The 22961-nt window shown below is 42.2% G+C and overlaps 1 protein-coding gene across 6 annotated transcripts in view; it reads right to left on the reverse strand.

Moving 5' to 3' along the window:
• The window catches only part of CDK5RAP2 (CDK5 regulatory subunit associated protein 2), a 170825-nt gene that overhangs the window by 18299 nt on the left and 129565 nt on the right, over positions 1-22961 (reverse strand). For 5 of the 6 annotated variants that reach the window (XM_006129080.4, XM_075905145.1, XM_075905147.1 and 2 more), the window contains 7 exons: positions 22627-22814; positions 21363-21488; positions 13864-13980; positions 11208-11397; positions 10885-11006; positions 9210-9467; positions 6002-6261 (listed from right to left, as the gene is read on the reverse strand). In XM_006129080.4, coding sequence (XP_006129142.1) covers positions 6002-6261; positions 9210-9467; positions 10885-11006; positions 11208-11397; positions 13864-13980; positions 21363-21488; positions 22627-22814 — 1261 coding nt within the window. The remainder of the gene's footprint in view (positions 1-6001; positions 6262-9209; positions 9468-10884; positions 11007-11207; positions 11398-13863; positions 13981-21362; positions 21489-22626; positions 22815-22961) is intronic. The other variant, XM_075905146.1, reaches the window with a different exon arrangement.

Consider the following 22961-nt stretch of genomic DNA (forward strand, 5'->3'; position numbering starts at 1 on the left):
CAGCAGAGTGAATATGTGGACAAAGCTGGCAACGGGGTTTGTTGCAAGGGAAGGTACCAGGGTTGGTATTAGTGTGGTATGTCCTGTGGTTGTTGGTAAGAATCATCTTGAGGTTAGGTGGTTGTCTATAGGAGACTATGGGTCTGTCTCCCAGAGCTTCTTGGAGTTTAGTGTCCTGTTCCAGTATAGGCTGTAATTTATTGATAATGTGTTGGACAGGTTTAAGTTGGGAGCTGTAGGTGATGACAAGTGGTGTTCTATTGTTGGTTTTCTTGGGTCTGTCTTGTAGTAGACGGTTTCTAGGTATCCGTTTGGCTTTTTCAATTTTCTTTTTTATTTCTCCGGGTGGGTAGTTGAGGTTGCTGTCTGTAGTGTGTGTTGTGTTTGGGGCTTTCTTGCTGTGCGCTGAGTGTGTATTTGTGAGTGTGGTGGGTGTTTTTTCTTTTCTCCCCTTTACCCTCCCCCTCCCCCGCCACAGAGTATGTGCTGTGACTGGAAACTGTTGGCTTCTAATTAAAATTTGAAATCTAGAAGCTTCTGCTGATTGGCTGAGCCTTGGTAGGGGGAGGGACTATCAGACAGTCCAGGACTTAATAAAGGAGTGAATCAGCAGGCAGAGAGCTTGTGAACAGGTGATTGCAAACAGGGAGTTTAGAGAGGGAGTATGGAAGGGGACAAGGTACTCTTGCATTTTCTTTAAACCCTTTTTAGGACAGCAGGAATGGATAGTGATAGGTCTGCTGTTGTTACCTGCACAGCATGTGCCATGTTTGTCTCCCTCCTGGAAGAAAGAAGGGATTTCATCTGCACTAAGTGTAAGCCAGTCGCCATTTTGGAGGAAAAAATTAGAGGACTGGAGTCCCAAGTGTCGACCCTACGCTCGATCAGAGAGGATGAAGACTTCCTCGATAGAAGGCAGCATTTAATCCTGCAAGCAAGGCAGGCGTAAGAGTCAGAGGGGGCAGTACAGGACTAGGAAAAGCAGCATGTAACTTCTAGAAGGAAAAAAAAGTCCAGCACAGGAATCCCCCATTTCTACAGAGGTAAGTAATCGCTTTCAGGCTCTCTCCACGCACTCCGCGATGGTGAATGATTTGGAAGGGACCTCACAAGGAAGAAATTGGAAAGGAACCACTTCTAGTGGAAGGCATGGGATGTGTAGTCCTAGGGATATGGGTTCCAAGACCACCCCCCCCAAAAGAAGAAGGCGGGTGGTGGTGGTTGAGGACTCCCTCCTAAGAGGGACTGAGCCATCCATCTGCCGTCCGGACCTGGAATCTCGAGAGGTGTGCTGCTTACCGGGAGCTCGAATGGATGTGATTGAGAGGCTTACAAAACTGATCAAACCTTTGGATCACTACCCCTTCCTGCTTCTCCATGTGGGAACTAACAATATGGCCAAGAATGACCTTGAGCGGGTTACTGCAGATTACGTAGAGTTGGAAGGAAGGATCAAAGAATTCGGAGCGCAAGTGGTGTTCTTGTCCATCCTCCCTCTTGAAGGGAAAAGACTGGGTAGGAACTGTCGAATTGAGGAATTAAATGCGTGTTTGCACAAGTAGTGTTGCAGACAGGGCTGGGGTTTCTTTGACCATGGGACTCTGTACTAGGCACAAGGATTGTTAGGACGAGATGGGATCCACCTAACAAAGAGAGGAAGGAGCATCTTCTCGGGCAAGGCTTGCAAACCTCGTGAGGAGGGCTTAAAACTAGGTTTGTTGGGGGACGGTGACCAAAACCCTGAGGGGAGTGGGGAAGTTCGATACCAGGAAGAAATGTAAAGAGGAACGAGCAACAAAGGAGAACCCCTGATTCGAATGGAGAGGGTAGGGAGATCAACTGGTTATCTAAGGTGTTTGTACACCAATGCAAGAACGTTGGGTAACAAACAGGAAGAATTGGAGGCCCTGGCCCAGTCCAAGAACTACGAAGAAAAGAGAGTAGTAAAATACACATCTTGGACTTCAGAAAAGCAGACTTTGACTCTCTCAGAGAACTGATGGGCAGAATCCCCTGGGATGCTAACAAGAAGGGGAAAGGAACCCAGGAGAGCTGGCAGTATTTTAAAGAAGCCTTATTGAAGGCACAGAGAGAAACCATCCTAATGCGCAGCAAGAGAAGCGAATTGGTGAACTTAAGCACAAAAGGGAGCTTACAAAAAGTGGAAACTTGGACAGATGACTAGGGAGGAGTATAAATATATTGCTTGAGAATGCAGAAGAGTTATCAGGAAGGCGAAAGGGAAACTAGAATTGCTACTCGCAAGATATGTGAAGGATAACAAGAAAGATTTCTCCAGGCATGTTAGCAATAAGAGGGTGATCAGAGAGGGTGTGGGGCCCTTATTGGATGAGGGAGGTAACCTAGTGACAGATGATGTGGGAAAAGCTGAAGTACTCAATGCTTTCTTTGCCTCTGTCTTCACAAACAAGGTCAGCTCCCAGACTAATTCACTAGGCATCGCAGTATGGGAAGGAGGTGGACAGCCCTTGGTGGGGAAAGAACAGGTTAGGAACTATTTAAAAAGGCAAAACGTACATAAATCCATGGGTCCGGACTTAATACAGCCAAGGGTACTGAGGGAGTTGGCAAATGTCATTGAGGAGCCTTTGGCCATTCTCTTTAAAAAGTTGAGATCCCGAATGATTGGAAAAAGGCAAATGTCGTGCTCATCTTTAAGAAAGGGAAGAAGGACGATCCAGGGAACTATAGGCCAGTCAGTCTTACCTGAGTCCCTGGAAAAATCACAGAGGGGATCCTCAAGGAATCCACTTTGAAGCACTTGGAAGAGGGGAAGGAATAGTCACCATGGATTCACGAAGGGCAAGTCATGCCTGAGAAATTTGATTAGCTTCTATGATGAGGTAACTGGCTCTGTGGACGTGGGAAAGTCAGTGGATGTGATATACCTTGACTTGAGCAAGGCTTTTGATACAGTCTCGCACAATATTCTTACCAGCAAGATACGGGAATGTGGACTGGATAGATGGAGAGAAAGCTGGCTGGAAGGTTGGGCTCGATGTCAGGATGGGGGTCGGTTTCTAGCGGAGTCCCCCAAGGTTCGGTTCTGGGACCAGTTTTGTTCAGCATCTTTATTAATGACCTGGATGAGGGGATGGATTGCACCCTTAGCAAGTTTACGCATTACACTAAGCTAGGGGGAGAGGTAGAGACGCTGGAGGGCAGGGATAGAGTTCAGAGTGACTTAGACAAATTGGAGGATTGGGCCACAAGAAATGTGATACGGTTCAACAAGGACAAGTGTAGAGTCCTGCACTTGGGATGGAAGAATCCCAAGCACTGTTACAGGCTGGGGACTGAATGGCTCAGTAGCAGTTCTGCAGAAAAGGACCTGGGTATTACAGTGGATGAGAAGTTGGACATGAGTCAACAGTGTGCCCCTGTAGCCAAGAAGACTAATGGCATATTAGGGTGCATTAGGAGAAGTATTGCCAGTAGATTCAGAGATGTGATTATTCCTCTTTATTCAGCTCTCGTGAGGCCACATCTGGAGTACCGTGTCCAATTCTGGGCCCCCAATTACAGGAAGGATGTGGATGCATTGGAGAGGGTCCAGCGGAGGGCAACCAAAATGATTAGGGGGCTGGAGCATATGACCTATGAGGAGCGGCTGAGGGAGTTGGGTCTCTTTAGCCTGCAGAAGAGAAGAGTGAGGGGGGGATTTGATAGCAGCCTTCAACTTCCTTAAGGGAGGTCCAAACAGGCTGGAGAAAGGCTGTTCACAGTAGTGATGGATGGCAGAAAAGGAACAATGGTCTCAAGTTGTGATGGGAGAGGTCCAGGTTGGATATTAGGAAAAACTATTTCACTGGGAGGGTGGTGAAGCACTGGAATGGATTACGTAGGGAAGTAGTGGAGTCTCCATCCCTAGAGGTCTTTAAGTCTCAGCTTGACGAAGTCCTGGCTGGGTTGATTTAATTGGGATTGGTCCTGCCTAGAGCAGGGGGCTGGACTTGATGGCCTTCTGAGGTCTCTTCGAGCTCTATGGTTCTATGATTAATCATATGATTCTAGGGTTACATTTAGTGTATTTGCTATAATGTGGAAAATATATGGCATATTCCTTCCCTATTTTCATTTTATGGCATGCCATTTGACATCAATTTAAGCAATATAGATGTTTCTTCCTAAGCAGACCCTTTAAACTGCTCTATTTAATGCTAAAGTAACTATCAGGACACATCTAAAACATTTTCTTCTGATGACAGATAGGAAAACCAAATTGACAAAAATGCATAAATGTGAAATAAAGGGAAGGGAGTAGGGAAAGAATGCATAGGGAACAATGAATTACGAAAGAGATGGCAATGTAGGGGGTGGGGAAAGTGGGATAAAAAAACATTTGTTCTGCCTTCCCACATCCAACATGCCATGTGAATGTTTATTTAGTATTATTATCTAACAACAAGCATCCTGTCATGTAAAATATCCCATTTGCTAAGTAGTTTGAAACTTCAGAGATGTAAAGCTTGGTGGTAGACTTCAAATCGTGAAACTTACTACTTATATCTTTACACCAACAAAACAAGTTACAATCATGCTGGGAGATTACTTCTTCAGACATTATTAGTATCTTAACTAGGTCATCCGAAAATGTGAGATACTTCAGAGAGTCTTAACTGTCATGCAGACATTGCTATAGTGTATGATCACACATACAATGTCTGAAAGTTTTTCTGGAATTGTTATAAGTTTTACATTCAATCTCTTTGTGAATATGAAAATGGTAAAGAGAAGCATTGCACTTTTAACATGATATAATTATCCCCCTATTTTTTAAAGACTAGCGGGGATTTTTCTATATCCTTAACATGGGTAGTCTATTAAGTAAATCTAGTAATTGATATGAACAGGATAAGTAATTTTACATAGTGAATCAAGCACTCTTTCTCCTTTTGAATAAAAGGGAAAATGGTGAAAAAAACAATATAACACATTCCTCCTATAATACATCATCCTCAAACCAAGCTGCTTGATTATTAAAGAAAAAAGTGTAATAGATTACTGTGTCTAGGAATACAGCCCATACATGACGGCTCCATATCAGTCTGCTTCAACTGGAAGCATAATGAGTATATATTACAGTGTCTTGAAAGCTGAACCTTGACTAGTTAAGAAATCTCTAATTTGTTAGATTGGTTTCTGATTTCCCTCTTATACTCAACTGACACCAAAAAAGGGGGGAAATGAAATCTACTGTTTTTTCTAAGATCAATTTAACCTAGTATGTGACAACATATGCATCAGTCATATTTGCATGGTTATTTCATGTAGTTATGACAGGGAGGCAGAGTTATGGAGCCCTACAAACTTTAATTTTGCATCTCATTTGAGGTTAATTTAAAAGAAAATTACCTGAGTTTGTATACTCTGTTCTGGAATAATTACAATATCCTAATGTGGAATCTAAACATCCAAGGAGTCAGGGCTTAGCCAGGAACATGGGGCTTGAATTCCCACGTTCACTTTTTTATTTTTTTAGAACTAAACATTTTAGTTACTTAAAAAACCCAGATTTTCCTCTACCCAGGAATTCTGAAAATTCTACTTTTTGTTCTGAAATTTCCTGCAGAATAGAAAGTCTGACTTTCAACTAGTTCTGCTTTCCACCTTAACTCCATTTTAACACATTCTGTCTCCATATTTTCCTTATCTGATTTCCGATTATATTTCCAATGTAATACATCCTCCCTACTTCTTTTTTGAAGCAGTAATTTCATCGGTGACACATAGGTTAAAACATATTTAAAGTCACAGGTAAAAATCAGACTGTTGACTCAGAAATAGAAGGAGATCATCTGGCCAAATCATCATTAAATCAATATGCAGCTGACCATCTGTGTTAGGAAGGGACCTGAGTTGTAAATATCAGGGCTGACAGGTGCTTTAGCAGTGTTATTCATGGAAGCTCATTTATCTGATCTATGTGTTTTACAATACTAGGTAAATTCCATTTCCCCTGTTCATAATCATTGTGTACCTTTACTCTAGGTTCCATGTGTTTCAACCCAGTTATCTCTCTGAGAGGTGCCTCCATTTCAGATACCAGCTTTTGTCCCTCTGAGATCTGTTTCCGTAGAGCATTATAATCCTCAATCAAGCCAAGGATATGGCGTCCATTTTTGTCTGCCCACATACGATGACCGGGAACAAGACGAGGGGTGCATGATGTGCCAGTGGAGGAGCTGCTACTGCACCGCGAAGAGCTGTCTAAATCGTCTCTAGATACTAATTGTGTTTCTAAAGTGGAAAAAAAAAGTTAAACTTAATTTTTAAAGCCTGATCCTTTCAAAACATGAAAGTAATTTATGCCGGTTTGTACACAGGAATTTCTGGGGTGTGTATGTGCTTTTTTTTTGTAAATGTGGACTGCAATTTTTTCAAATATAAACTAATTCAAACAGTGTGCATAAGAGAGGGTTAATGAAAAATTTGAGTGGTAAAATGATTCTGTTACAACAGACTAAAAATGTAAGCAGTGATAAAGGTTTTATAGAAATTACTTTCTGGGGTCATGGAAGGCAACACAGCTGCCGTGGCCCCCCTGCTCCCTGCTGATGCTCTACCTGCTTGGAGAGGCCAGCGCTAGGTGAGTGTGGGTGGTGCTTCTGGTCAGCGGGGCCAGGCCCAGGCTGCTCTTCGTGGTTGGGGGACGCTGTTTCCCCAGCCCTGCCATGCTGCCACCAGTCTCGCCCACACATCTCCCTAACACAGTGGTTCTCAAACTTCTTGGCCTGTGGCCCACCTGGCTAAATGCAAACCTTTCTGTGGACCACCATTAGCTGATGGAAACTTGCTGTTAATTACATAACAATGTCCAAGCCATTTTGCTAGTGCTGCAGCTAGGGAGAACAGTTTAATTTAACCAGTAAAAAAGGAAATATTAATTAAAATTATTAAACAGACTAAGTGCTTTACCTTTCACATGTTAGTTTATCTAACTTTATTTTATATAAAGTAAAATATTAATTTATATCCAATTCAAAAGGTCCCCATGTCTTTTATTTATGGCAGGGGTGGAGAACCTTTTTTGGTATCTGGGGCCTTTGACCCACAGAAAAATCAGTTGGGGACCACAGAAGTGAGAAACAGGAAAAAAAAAAACCTCCAAGATCACCAACCCTCACTGATGTGGCCCCTGAGACACTTCACTCCTCTGGTGCTCCAGCCCCATTGGGGGAGGGAGAGGAAACGGGAGGACTGATGTTCAGGGCTTCCCATAGGCCAGAATTACTTTTCTGGGATACCATGATTAGTGGATTTTGTGCCCCCCCCCCCCCCTCCAGGCTCTGGGGTTGGAACAAAAATGGAGGGGAGGGGGGAAGGAAGTGAGGAAGGATGCAGGGGCAGGCTGTGTCTGGGTAGTGGGGATGGTACAAGAGCAAAGGAAGGTGCAGGAGCCAGGCTCGGGATCGGGGGTCTGGCTAGGGGATAAATTAAATTAATGGAGATTGCCTATCTCCTAGAACTGGAAGGGACTTTGAAAGGTCATCCAGTCCAGTCCCCTGCCTTCACAGCAGAACCAAGTACCATCCCTGACAATTTTTTGCCCCAAATCCCTAAATGGCTTCCACAAGGATTGAACTCACAACCCTGGGTTTAGCAGGCCCATGCTCAAACCACTGAGCAGGAGCAGGATAGAAGTGAGGGGGCTGAGGATAGATGTACCATGTTCACAGTTTTTTAATTCATATACATTACTGCCTGTAGCAGAGAATTTATGACCAACATTTATACGCTCAAAAAAGAAAGAGTGCATCAGTAAGGCTGTGTCTAAACTACATCCCTTTTTTGGTAAAGGGATGTAAATTAGGTATGTCGATATTGCAACTGAAGCTGGGATTTAAATATCCCACGCTTCATTTGCATAATGGCGGCTGCTGCTTTTTTCAAAATGGGGCTTTTTTGCAAAAACAAAAAAAACAACCAACCCCCCCCCCACACACACACCAACAACAGAAACTGGCAGTTTAGACGGGAATCTTTCGAAAATAAACCCATCTAACTGCTGGTTCCCCCCCCCCCCCCTTCAAAAAATCCCAATAAAAAAAAAGCGGCAGCCGCCATTAAGCAAATGAAGTGTGGGATATTTAAATCTCGGCTTCATTTGCAATATCAACGTGCCTAATTTACATCCCTTTACCGAAAAAGGGATGTAGTTTAGAAACAGCCTAAATGGGAAACATACTTTCAGTAGAGTTTTCAATGGTCCTACTTCCCACATCAGAGTCAGCAGCAGGAGTCTCTATAAAGAGGAGCTCTCCAATAGTTGGCTCTTAATACATTTAAAAGTCAGAAGCACAGCAGGAGAACCCGACAGCTGCACCCCCTCTGCTGCGATTTAGCCTTCTAAACGTTTTAAGAGTCTGCAGCTCGTAATACATTTAAAAAGCAGAGGTGCAGTGTGTGGTACTGGGCGCAAGCCGGGATTCAGCTCCCCTCGCCCACCCCGCCAGAAACAGTACTGGGGGGCTTTTAAACTGGCTCTCCACTGCACCGATTGTTGCTCCCCTGATAGAGGCAGCAAGGAGGGGAGGGAGAGTGACTAGTTGAGGGACTAGTTAAGAACATAAGAACATAAGATGAACCAGATGGCATTCACCCAAGAGTTCTAAAAGAACTCAAATGTGAAATTGTGGAACTATTAACTATGGTTTGTAACCTATCCTTTAACTCAGCTTCTGTACCCAACGACTAGAAGATAGCTAATGTAACTCCAATATTTAAAAAGGTCAATCTGTGGAACTCCTTGCCTGAGGAGGTTGTGAAGGCTAGGACTATAACAGGGTTTAAATAAAACTAGATAAATTCATGGAGGTTAAGTCCATTAATGGCTATTAGCCAATACGGGTGAGGAATGGTGTCCCTAGCCTTTGTTTGTCAGAGGGTGGAGATGGGTGGCAGAAGAGAGATCACTTGATCGTTACCTGTTCAATTCACTCCCTCTGGGACACCTGACATTGACCACTGTCGGCAGACAAAGTACTGGGCTGGATGGACCTTTGGTCTGACCCAGTATGGCCATTGTTATGTTCTTATGTTCTTAAATCAGAAAGGGATTTGAAAAGCTGATACATTGCTCCCAAATCACATAATTGATGTCACATAACGCTTTAGGAGAAAGAGGTATCTTTGAAGAACAGGGTACAGGTTTCTACCGTGTTATAAAAGCATGTATTGCACAGTACCATTCATTCCTGTATAATGCTGTGAATCTCTTTCTAAAAGGTAGCTGATATTCACAGCTGACACTGAGGCTGCTTCTTCTCTCTTTTCTTTTGAAATCTGCTGCACTAATTTTTCATGCAAAGTCTTGTTTGTCTCTATGCTTCTTTCAAGTTGCACTCGCAAACTCTGTATTTCAGTCAATAGTTCATGTAAGTCAAGTGGATTATTTTGATCTTTTTGGAATTCTTCCGCTGCATCATTTCCAGGATCCAAGATTTCTTTAAAAGGAAACACTTAACATTGTTAACAATTAAAACATTAGACATTATCAAAATGCAGAGCTAGTAAATTATAGCCAGCTTTATTCTCAATATTAAGAATTAACTACAAACAGTATTAAGATAATGATTTGACAAAAAAAGAAAATCTTAATAGCTTCTTCCCTCAAAGGATTTAATAAGAGCTGAAAATTATTTACACTTTGTCCATAAAAGCTAGTAAGTTGCACGCCAAAAGCAAAATGCTATATAATAAAGAGACTAGAATGGAAAGGATTTATAAAATCTAAAGTGCATTAATGCACAGGCGGAGAGAAGGAAAAATACCAGGCTTAATCTTGGCACAAGGAGAAGGCTAGAGAACAAAAGGAATCGTGATGACAAGGGAACTATGATCACCTGGCAACCAGAGGAACCAATCTGAAACTGAGAAACACTCAGGGCACTGTTCTTCCCTTTCATTGCACAAAAAGGACTCCGTGAGGTCCTGCATTCTAAGATTCAAATAGATTCACCAGTCAATTATGGGAGCTTGCAGCAGCAAAGAAAGGAGGTTTGCTGTGATCCTCTAATTTTGTGGATGTTGTAAGCTCTGCAGAACAATTTAGCTCTATCCTTGAATCAACCCCTCTAGATTCCTCCCTTTGTCCCTTGGCAACTGGATTCTCATACTGCACCTGGGCACTAAGCTGCACAGCTAGGCTAAAGCAAAAATAAGCTATGCAACTTCAGCTATGTCAATAGCTTATTTCGGCTTTTGACGCTGTCTACACAGGAGGAAGTCCGCACTCTTCCTCCAACTTCCCTTATTCCTTGTAAAATGAGGGTTACAGGAGTCCTCTAGCTCGACATTATTTTGACATTGTCGAAATAACTGCTTGTAATGTAGATGCGGACTATGTTATTTCAGAATAACATCAGTTATTCCAAAATAACACTGCCGTGTCGACGTACCCTAAATCAAACTATACAGGGAATTAAAGTTAACATAGCAAGGAATGGTATTAATTTCTGCAAGATGGTATTAATTTCTATTGGATTTTGCAGGTAGCATGCCATAAAAATTGAGGCTGTTCTGCACCTCCACTCAGAAGAGTTTCATTCAGAAGAAGAAACTCTCATTCAAAAGAGTTTCTGCTCTCTCACTCCTAAAAGGCAGAGAAGCAGTCTGGCTAGTTTCATTCTCTTCCCCTACAACTTTAATAACTACAAGTGGGCAGGGGTTCAATTTTAACAAGTGGGCAGGGGTTAGTGATTTTATTAAATCACTAAAATCACTTTCTGTAGCTGTAATAGAGGTTTAAGTAAAACCACGGAAATAACAACTCGGCCCAACTCTTGTCTTGTGTAATCTAACAAGATCACAGCCAGAGCTGGCTGTAATAACAAAGTGCAGTCATGACAGTGCATTTTATACCTGTTCTGCTTCTCCTGGCTTCATCCAACTTTTCATATACCTTTAGCTCAACTCGGAGTGACTGCAGTAATTTGTCACTCTCAGACAGCTGATGTTGCTTTGCATTCATTTCTGTCTGCAACCTGTAAGTTCCAATGTTCTCATAAGTCAAAGGTAAAATTTTGCTTATTCATTCCTTTAAAAATCTAAAATTCCCCACCCGTCTTTCTGCTCCTGGGATATAATTATGCAGCTCTCAATAACGTATAATGGCCATAACTAAAAACATTCATGTCACACAATGTTCATTTGAGAAAACAGTCAAACAGAAAAAGGATTAATACCTGTTCAATTCATTACGACTGCTGTAAATCTCACGTGTCAAATGTCTATTTTCATCCTCCTTTTTGCCAATTTGTTTTTGCAACATTTCATTTTCTTTCTTGATGCATTCATAATCCTTGTGAAGATGTTCAATGATTGCATTCTTCTTAGAGAGGGATTCTCTTAACTTTTCATTTTCCTTTTGTTTATCTGAAATGAGAAGAAATACAAGTTGGTTGCAATTCCCTCTTGTAACCAAACAACACTACTCCACAAATACAATGTATTAAGCATTGGCAGAATAATAATGGAAATAGGATGCTCTTATATGATTTTAGTATTCCAGTTTTCTAATGTATTTTGGTAGATAAATGTGTCTGTAGAATTTAATCCCTAGAACACTCATGGCCCAATTCTGTAAGAAGCTGATCACTACTTCACACATGTCAAACACTCTCCATCTGACGAAATCAAAGGAAAGGGGCTACTCAGTTATTGGTAGGATTAGGCACCGACAGGAAGCATATTCATCCTGAGTGTTTACTGAGTCAGTCGAGGGGAAGAAGGTACTGTGTAAGGCCATTCCTACCTTTCTTGTCCCCGAATGACCCCTCCACTGAATGCTGACATGATCTTTCCTAGCACTATCTGTATGCATGCCATCAGTACCTTGCCAGTTCCACAGGGCTTTTAAATGCCTGGCTCCTCTTATTCCAGGATTCAAATACTTTCCACTGACTTCACTGGAAGTTACATTCTGCAGCAGGAAACTAGGACTTAGTCACCAGTGTCCAAAAGATTAATATAACTGGAATTGACTATTCTAGTTTTATATTAAAATACTGAACTGTACAATTTAGATCCCATACCTTTGCACAGAGCTACAAGCAAACTATGAATATACACTAGCAATATAACAAGGTGATAAAATACTGGAATTAGATAGAAACAAGGTCATTTCCAGCATGGTATATGGGATTCTGCCACTTAATTCCCACTCAGTCACATGTTCTGACTAAATCATTCTGATTTGCATTGAAAATAGAATGTGCTGATTCAGAACAATCAGCAGAAGGGGCCCATGTGATTTCATGTATTACCACAGGAGGAGAGGCAAGGCTGAAACTGGACAGATACTAGAGAACAAGATGCTCTGCAAGCAGGAGATTTATTCTCAAGATAAAAAGTGGAAGGTGCCCATAACCCTGGGGAAATTGACCCAGTTCTAAAAATAAAAGAACTCTGCTCTGCGGTGATGGACATTACTTAGGGCTTGTTCACTTGCAGTACTACAGTGGAGCTGTCACTCTGGTTCAGCTGCGCCACCACAGCTCTTGGTGAAGATGCTACCTATGCCAATGAGAGAGCCTCCCTCATCAGTATAGATATCCACCTCCCAAAGAGCTGGCAGCTGTGTCAATGGAGAAGCCTTCCCTTCAACATAGTGCTGTCTACTCTGGAGTTCATCTGGTATAACTGCAGCACTAAGGGGCAGTGTCCCCTGTTAATTTTTTCCATCCATGTGCAGAATACATTCTGTTATGTGTACCAAGGCAAGTGTAGATATATACTAAACATGTGCTACCAGATGCAGGTAGCTGTGGGCGCTCTGCTAATCATCTGAGTGGCATCTGAATTTCTCTGGGGTGGCCACCCATGCACTCAGCTTACAGGGACAACTGCAAAGATGTATGGATTTTCTATGCTCCTGAGCAACACAGTTATTCCAGCATAAGTGTTTGCAGGGCAGGCAAGGGCTCAGACATCATTTTCACAAAACTGAAGCCCTGACAATAGAAGCGTATTGTCAAACAAAGCAATGAACAGAAGTAATGATAGCAAACTTATTCAGGATTTATGTTTTACACTGCACACACTAAACACCAATTGATTCTAGATCAGAAAACATGAAACTGGGAGAGTATTCACAAGCTTTTGTGTGTGTGTGTAGTCAGTCAATACTCCTCTTTTCAATCACAGAAAGACATCTGACCCAAGGATTAGCTTTACATGTTTTAAAGAGCTCCTTGTTAAGGGGGCTTTATTGCTCACATATGGAGCTGAGAAGAGTTGAGATCCAAGCTAAGAAGATACTGAAGGAAATGGATCATTCAAAAATAACAAAACTGAGGCAAAATGCTTGCAGAGAGAAACTGATTAGAACTACCAATTTTCTCTTTGCTTCAGGTTCTAGAACCTTACGGGAAATTAGTCTCTTTTCCTTTACAACCAACTCTGCCTGAAAGGAGCTCCAGTCAGAATGAAACTGAATAATTTTAGCCAATTTCCTTTGGCAAGATCTTTAAACAAAGAGCTTAGGAAAGGAAGAAATACAAAAAAGGGATAGAAGGATAAAAAAATGGCACAAAGGAAAAGTGGAATGCACACACATGCTAAAAAGAGGGACACAGAGAGGAAATTACAGAGGACACAAAAAAGGATAATGCTGAGGTCAGAGGCAGAAGCACCACAATAGTGGTAAAGTGCTACTGTCCCAACTCCTCCAACCCTATTATCCTACATTTGGATAGAGAGGCTGGTCAGAAAATTTCTTGAGTGGGGAGGCAATTTAATGAAAGGAATGTACGTGGTTTTGTTGTTTTCTGATTGGAATAAAAATGCTTGGTGCTTTCAAAATTACAAGCTGGTTCTTTAAAGCAGAGTTTCAGATTTTACCTCTAGATCCTTTTGCAAACATTACATTCAGAACTTGATTTTGCTTCCTCAGGAAATGAATTTCAGAAGTCAGAGAATTATGTTGCTCTGAGCCATGGATAAAAATGTTTGCAGAATCTATAAATATATACATAAAAATGATTTATGAGTCATCTCTAGGTCAGTAAAGATTAAACTTTCCAGGCCACAACAATTTAAACAAAGCAGAAAAACTTGTTATGAAAGATATTTATTCCCTAGTTATTTAGAAGATTATCATTGCCATAGACTGTAAGGCAATTCAGGTAAATGCTAAACAAAACCAAAGCTCTCTATCCTTAGTACCCACAATCATTGTGCTAATCTGACCAACATTGATAAATTATCCCTGGAAGATTTGGTATGAAACCTGATACATCACCTCTATCTTTGGCCACGAACCAAAAAAAATGTAGTGCGACAAATTTCAAGTATTTGCTGGGTCCTGTGTGACCATCACACGTTTTTAAGTTGAAGTGTACTGTAGTAAAGTTCAACATGTGATAAATTTAGCACATCATCTGTTTTCAAACTGTATTACATTTAGCCACAACACCTCGCACGAGAGCTATTCAGATTTCACAAGCTAACCAGAGTGTGGATGGATTAATATTTGCATGGAAGATCTTTAAGGAAAACCTTGGGTGGTGAAGGGAAATAGTGATATTGATTCTGCTGCTGACACTTTTGCTTCCAAGTTAATGCTGAATCAATGATCCAAAATTATGCTAACAGAATGTGCTGCTGAAGTTGCTGTTCTTTGCCTAAGATTAAAAACTGAGATTCTTCCTGGCCACTTGTGATCTCTAAAAATCCAATAACATTTGTATGAGTAGAGAAGTTAACTCTGGTATCCTGGACAAGCCTGGGGAATAATTCTGTCTTCATCGATGCCACACATAGTTTGAAATGGGCGTAACATTATTCATATTTACCACAGAGATGGGCCACATTACAGTGCACTGTTAAAGTTGGAATGTTCCACTCCCAGAGTGGCTACATTCCAATGATGGATAAAGCAATAGCTCTTTGTAAAACACATATATTTGTTTAGACTTGTAAAGCTCTTTAGTCCAGTGGGCTTAACAGTGTATTTAAAATATATTTTTATTGAACAGTTGACTCAAATGTTACTGTTTTAGCAAAGATCAAGACAACTAAATGGGTGCCAACTGTTCAGTTGATAATAGAGAAATAACCATGTGGAAAAGAAATAGCTGAATGCAGGCAGCGGATGCCTTTCAGCTATAGCAATTCAATTTGATGTGCTGTACTTTCTCTGACTAACCTCATTTTATTGCAATCCCAATTGAAGCTCTTAGCCTCTACCTAACTAGAACGTAGCGTGCCATGATACACCCTTCTTGTCATTACTCAACGATTCAAAGGCACTAGAAGTCTGGCACTAATGGTATTTTACTATCTATATGTTAGAATTAAGGTAGCTATGTGAACTCAAAAAGAATTTTGCCTTTCAAATTTTAACAAAAGCAATTCAGCTTGAAGTGTCTGAACTTGAGGATCTCATCTAGATCCCAATTTAATTTGTTGCCCGTCACCCAGTTCTCATGTTATTTGACAAGTTACACTGAAAAGCTCTAGAATCTAGCAAAGGGGAAATGTAGTCACAGTGGTAATAAGACCAACCTCCTGCAATTAGACCCATTAGCACAGAATTCTGCACCTGTGAACCTCACTAACTTCAGTGGGGCTCTGAACAAGACAGGTGCTTCAGTCCAGCTCATAGATGAGTGTACCTGTTCAGGGCCTCTGACTACAGTTATGCTGAAGAGTTTTGGTAAGTCAAGTCATGGATAGCAACAATGAACACAAAAAGGTGTGTAGACCTTATAGTTTTCCAAAGAAAGATTGAGATGAGCACCATAAAAAACAACAGTAAAGATATATAAATAAATGCCCCCTTCCCACAGACAAAAAGTACTTTGCAGTTGCAATTGAAGCACAAGTGTACATAAAACCTTTACTGTTTTTACAATATATAAAAATAGCAAATCAAGTATTAGAAACCTAGAAAATTGAGAATTAAAGGTTGAAATATGGACAAAATTTACTCCTAATTTTAGTGAAAATTTCAGCTCAACATTAACTATGGAACCATTCTACCACTCCATGATTCATTAGGTGCTACCAGCTCAGGGTATGTCGGACGTTAGTTCGAATTAACTTTAATAGGTGCTACACTAGCGCTCCGCTAGTTCGAATTTGAATCGAACTAGCGGAGCGCTTAGTTCGAACTAGGTAAACCTCATTTTACGAGGACTAACGCCTAGTTCGAACTAGCTAGTTCGAACTAAGGGCTGTGTAGCCCTTTAGTTCGAACTAGTGGGAGGCTAGCCCTCCCCAGGTTTCCCTGGTGGCCACTCTGGCCAACACCAGGGAAACTTTATGCCCCCCTCCCGGCCCCGGACCCCTTAAAGGGGCACGGGCTGGCTACGGTGCCCGTGCCAGGTGCAAGCCTGCCAGCACCCAGCTAGCAGACCCTGCACCTGGCACGGCACAGAGCCACCCACCCGATGCCCCCCAGCCCACCCCCTCTTGCCGGGACCAGGCTGGCGGCTCCCGGGAGTTTGCCCTGGACCGCAAGAGGCGGGCACCTTCCTGGGCTAGTGCGGACATCGTGGACCTCGTCCACGATCTCCGCACTAGGCACAGGAAAGTGGCCGTCTAGGGCAGGAGAGCTGCCAGCCTGCCACCCAGGACCAGGTGTGCATGAAAATCAAGGGGGTCCACTGAGACCCCCGACACTGAGCCCTGAGCTTACAATGGCCGTCCTGGGTCAGACCAAAGGTCCATCTAGCCCAGTAGCCTGTCTGCCAACAGCGGCCAACCCTAGGGACCCTGGAGGGGATGGACCGAAGACAATGACCAAGCCATTTGTCTCGTGCCATCCCTCTCCAGCCTTCCACAAACTTTGGGCAGGGACACCACTCCTACCCTCTGGCTAATAGGACTCCATGGACCCAACCTCCATGACTTGATCTCACTTCCCTTTAAACTCTGTTCTAGTTGTAGCCTTCACAGCCTCCTGCAGCAAGGAGTTCTGCAGGTTAACTATTTGCTTTCTGAAGAAGAACAACTTTCTCTTACTAGTTTCAAGCCTGCTACCCATTCCTTTCCTTTGGTGTCCTCTAGTCCTTCTTTATGGGAACTCAGGAAGAACTTTTCTGAATGCACCCTCTCCACCCAACCCCTGCTTTTAGAGACCTCTATCCTGTCCCCCCTCCGTCTCCTCTTTTCTAAGCTGAACAGTCCCAGTCTCTGTAGCCTCTCTTCATCTGGGACCTGTTCCCAACCCCTGATCATGTTAGTTGCCCTCCCCTCTCCCAGCCTTTCTCTTCCCCTCTCCCACCTCCTTTTCCCAGTCTCCCCCAGTTTTTTTTCAATAAAGACAGAGTCAATGTTGGAAGAAACGTTATCTTTATTTTGTACATCAATAAGAAGGGGGGCTAAGGAAGGGTAAGTGGAAGGAGGTGAGGGAGGAATGGGGTACGAGCCCCCGATGGGGAGGACTGGGCTGGCTCTGCGGGCTTCTGGGGGTGGAAGTTCTCCTGCAGCCCCCCAATTACTCCCTCTCCCCAGATGGCAGCCTGCGGCAAGTGCAGCTGGGCTGATGGCCGAGTGGTGTGATGTGCCGTGTGGGCACTCAGGGCACTCCAAGCCAGAACTTCTTTGCAAGCGGGGCACCCCTTAGAACTGTGTGTCCGGGATGGGGGTCGGGACCCTTTAAGCGCAGCCCTCGGCTAGCCTGAGACAGCATCTCCATGCTCTAAGTCCTCCTTTTATGCCCTGCCGGCACTGCTTCCGGCCATCCTTAAGCCCTGTTCAGAGTCCACTCAATGTGGACTTGCTAGTTCGAACTAGCAAAACGCTAGTTCGAACTAGTTTTTAGTTCTAGACGCGTTAGTTCGAACTAGCTTAGTTCGAATTAACTAATTCGAACTAAGTTAGTTCGAACTAGCGCTGTAGTGTAGACACACCCTCAGAGACTTCTGAGTACTTCAGACAAAGTAAATGTTACAAATAAAATGGTAACATGGCAAAATATGGTGTGTGTACCTACATATATTAAATATTTATCAGACAGTCTAAAGCATTTCTTGGTATTAGAGTCTAGTGCCGTGGTCACCAACAGGTCGATCGCGAGCTACTGGTAGATCGTGAGGCCTCGACCGGTCGCTCGCGAGGCCTCCTGTCTGCCCCGCCCCCATTTCCCTCCCACCCTTGAGAAGCCCCACTACTTACCTTAAGGAGGGGTGAGTCAGCCCCACGGGAGGCACGTGGGGGGGGGAGGGGTTGGCCCGGGGCAGGAATGCGCGCAGGGCTTCCCTGCGCGGGGGTGGGGGAGGGTGTTTGGCACCGGGACAAGTGCGCATGGGGTTTCCCTGCGCTGGGGGGTTGGCCTCCTGGGCAGGCGCGGGGGTTCCCTGCACTGGTTGGTCCTGGGGCAGGCACGCGCACGTGGGGCTTCCCTGTGCAGGGGGGTGGGGGTTGGCGCCAGGGCAGGCGCGTTCGGGGCTTCCCTGCACTGCGTGTGGTCGGCCCCAGGGCAGGCACGGGCTGGTTTCCCTGGGAGGAGGGGAGAATCCTGGGAGGAGAGAGATGCAGGGGACTCGCCGCCTCCACTAGCACCCCACTCCCCAGCCACAGAATGCTGTCCCCACTCCCCTGGCTCCAGCCACAGAACTCTGTCCCCATTCCTGTCCCCACTCCACGAACTCTGTCCCCACTCTCCTGTCCCTATCTACAGAACTCGGTCCCTATTCCCGTCCCCACTCCCCAAACTCTGTCCCCATTCCTGTCCCCACTCCCTGAACTCTGTCCCCACTGGCACCCTGTCCCCAGCTGCAGAACCCTGTCCTCTGCCCTCCCAGCACCCTGTTCCCTTTCCCCTGCCCCAGCCGCAGAACTGTGTCCCCACAAAATGTATAATTATAAATGCTTCATTTTAGATTTAAATAGCATGAATAAAAAACAGACCATTTATTTCATAACTATAAACACCTGATTTTAATTTTAAGTATCGCATAATTTAAAAATAAACTGTTTATCAGAGTGTGTAAGTAAGGGCTGGGGATAGCAAGTGATGGACAGGAGGAGAATAGAGAGGGTGGGGCTTCAAGGAAGGGGTGGGGTGGTAGATCTTCGCCTGTTCTGAGATTTAAAAAGTGATCTTGGGTGTAAAAAGGTTGGAGACCACTGGTCTAGTGAATAAATAACTTGATATAATATTAACGTAACAGGCTGCCTGTTGTCATTTAAGTACATGTTATAACTTGTTTGTTTTTTTAAGGAAAACAAAACAAAATATTAAATAAAAACATGCTTAAGTTATATCTATATCTATATCTATATCTATCTACAAGGCCTAATTCTAGTTCACGATTAGCAACAAGTTTGTTTTTACAGTGAAATTCAAAATTAACACACAAAACAGTGTAAAAATCTTGACAAAAGTGGCAAGACATCCTGAAAAGCAACAGGAAATGCTGAGAAAATAATATAACAAAAGAGGAGCTTGTTCTAATAAATAGCTACTTTTCCCATTCCTCTCCAAATTTTCCTTCCATGCATTGGTAAATCTACTAAAGTAGCAAGACAACACATGAAAGGCATAAGGCAGTTTATAAAGAAAATATACTTTCACTGAATTAATGGATGCCCTTTCCAGAATCTTTATGAAGCTGTAAAAAATTTGAAACTGTTTCAGTGTGGTTATTTCATGAGAACAATATGACTTTCCAGAAGCGTAAATACTTCATGAATGAAATGGATGCTTTTATACACCTTTCCATCAGTGTAAATTATTCTTGAAAGCAAACTGCCATTTGTAGGTAGTATCCATTTAAACAACAGAAATAGATTGTGGATATGGTATAAACGTAATGAATCTAATACTAGTATTAGTAAACCTGAGTACGCAGAGAGCATGTAGGTACTTGTTGCCTGCTTCCGACGTAAGTAATATTGCAAATTAATATATTGCTGTAGGAGGAATGTGTGGCAAAGGAGAATGAGGACAAAGTAATGTATAAAAAAATAAGCATTGTACCATATACATACTATAAAATCCTGCTTGGTTAAAGACTGGCCTATTCACTGTGAAAAAACTTTAAAACAGAAAGTCTGGTTTCCAAAGGTGTTGAACACCACTCTGGTTGAATAATGCTATCAGTAGAGCTGAACAAAAACTTTAAAAAATTTGATCCATTTCTGCTTTATATTGTTAGTTAAAGTCTGTTTGGTTATGCACTTTTGACAGGAAGCAATTCTGATGATAAGCTGCAGATAATGCACCATATTCTTTATTCCACGAATGTCAGTTTGTGCTGCTATGGAGCACATAGTGGCCTTAAAATACTCAGAGACTCCTGGGGAGAATGCCCCCCTTATGTAGAGGAATCTCCACAGATGTACAGCCAGTAATGATAGTGCAGCCACATCGTATGCTCTTATAAAAGGAGAGAGGGAGAAAGATGAGCTCCGTTACATTCAAACTTGAGCTACAGTAAAGGCAGATCTACACTGTGAGGACAGGGCAATCTAAGCCCTAAACACAATTTGAGTTGCATTAGTAGCGTAATTCAAATCAATTTAGATTAGATCTACTTACCAAGGAGTCCATACCACACTAGGTCAAACTCTCCCATTGACTCCTCTTACTCATCTCATTCAGATGAAATTCCAGTTAACAGAGAGTGAATGGCATTTGATTTAGTAGACCTTCACTAGACCCACTAAATCAACCTCCAGTGGACTGATCGCTGCAACATCAACCCATCCCATAGTGGAGACAAGCCTTAAGAGACCCTTATGCCATCACTGGCAGGAACCAGAGTTACAGCAGGACTCATCTTGCTCTAATTTACACCAGAGTTGGGCAGCCCTAAAATTAGGTAGCTACAACTGCCTCCCTGCCGCTGCCCCTGTCTGTGCTTGGACACAGTGAAGACTCAGATCTAGTAACTTCAAAGTGAAGAAAAAGGAGAAGGCATGTGAAAAGCAAAGAAGTCTCTTTTTATTCATGTGTCAGCAATAACAAATGTAAGACAAATCTAGATAATCTAGATTATCATCTGACAACAGAGTGATCTAAAAGGGCTTTTCAGTTCCCAGGATGAAAGGTCTTCCACTGCATTTAAACCCTGTTTTGGTGGTGTGTGTGAGATGCTGTGGACGGAAAGGCAGTAAGGGACGCTTGTACACTATGGAAAGGATACCTCATGCACTGGACAAAGTCAAAGATGGGGATCATGGGATCCACATTTATGCAAACAAACAAGCAGTGTGGTGGGGTTGAAGCTGCTAATCCAGTTCTCTATGGAGTAATGCCAAAGGAGTGGTTGCACTGAATCTATATCATAGCCAGGCTTAGGGTTTTCAGTTTTACCCTCAACCCACCCAGTCCTCCAGCAAAGTTCAAATCACTCAAGCTTTAAGAAAAAGTGTATTTCATTCATTACCTTGATTTAGTTCCATATCTGTTACTTGCCGTTCAAGCTGTAGCCTCAATCTCTCATTAGTTTTAATGGAGTCTTCTAAGCGTTGTCTTAGAGTTCGAATTTCTTGAAGATGCTCCATTAATAACTCTAAATAAATCAAGAGGTCTCTCTTCATTTTGAGCATATGATTATATTATTTTACAGATGGCACGGTATACAGAACAGTGTGAGAGATGTAAAATTACAAAAATCACCATGACAGGGACTAAGTGGATGGTATTCAGAGTGGGGCTTTTCAGTATTTTAGATGAGTCTTACTGAATATTGTATTTTGTCATTTAGATTTAAACATTCCTTTCATGAACTCTTTATTCTTTGTTCTCAAATAATCATAAGCCCTAGTTTTAGTTTCTTCTAAACTTCTACTTAAAACCAGTATGAGATCACATAATTTTCTGGTTAAACTGTTCTATTTATTTGGTAACCAATTTAAAATTTACAATACAACTTCATTTCTAGACTTAATACACCAACTGTGTATGATTTCCCATATAACAGGATGAGCACTAGAGTAACTCATATGTAAAATAAGTCTTTCACTTACACTTTATACAACAGATTACATACCTTAAAAATAAGTCTGAACTATCTAGTTTCAGTACAATACCTTTTCCTTTTTGCTTTACCATTCGGCAATTCCTCTTCCTCTTCTCTTAATATTTCAGCAATAGTCAGGAACTTATTTTCAGTTTATCCATGTCACCTACTGCTTAATTTGAAATAATTTTTCCCTGAACACTGTATACTCTCTCAGCTGTTAAACTTTCATCTCTGTTTACTGCAAACTATTTAAACCATTGGTTGCACTTACTGAAACTATCCAGGTCAAACATGACACCACTTATTAATTATTCAGGACATACAGTTTTCAAGGAAACACAAGACTGGGTTTTATAAAATTAGAAAATCTGTCTTTTTTATTTAATAATGTCTGTATTGCCTCATGACTTGTCTATTTAAGGTATGTCTAGAGTACTGTACAGGATGACAGTCCAAAACAACAAAGGTACGAACTATCATAGCTGATTTTGTTTCAAAGGGAAGATAGCTTCCATCATAGTCACCTTGGTACACATGATTACTGAAATTACAATGATTATGCAACATACTGGAAAGATTAAACAGATATATATTCCACATTATTTCTTAATTAGTTCCCTTATGATTTTTTTATTTATCTAATTTTCCCCAATATACAGTGAATCTTCAGTGGGAAAAAAATTACCTGGGGGAAACTTGTTTGGCACAAATGCTAGTTTGTCATGTTCTTCCTCCACTAGGTCTTGTTTATGTGTAGGTGATCTAACAGATGATTTTTCTGACATTTCAAAGTCAGACATGCTATGAAAATCAGATGGTACAGGTAATTCATCCGTAAGTTGCTGGTACACTGTGGTGGTCTTCTCATTATCCCTTGTGTGTCAAGAAAAATATTTTAAAATGTACAGTGATAATTATTGTTTCAGAAGCACAATGAATAAAGAGAGATTGGTGTCAAATTCACAAGAGACCATTCATAGCAGCAGATTTTTAAAGATTCACAATGCTATATCACCACAT

Source organism: Pelodiscus sinensis, chromosome 22 (genome assembly GCF_049634645.1).
Source record: "Pelodiscus sinensis isolate JC-2024 chromosome 22, ASM4963464v1, whole genome shotgun sequence".
Lineage (NCBI taxonomy): Eukaryota > Metazoa > Chordata > Testudines > Trionychidae > Pelodiscus > Pelodiscus sinensis.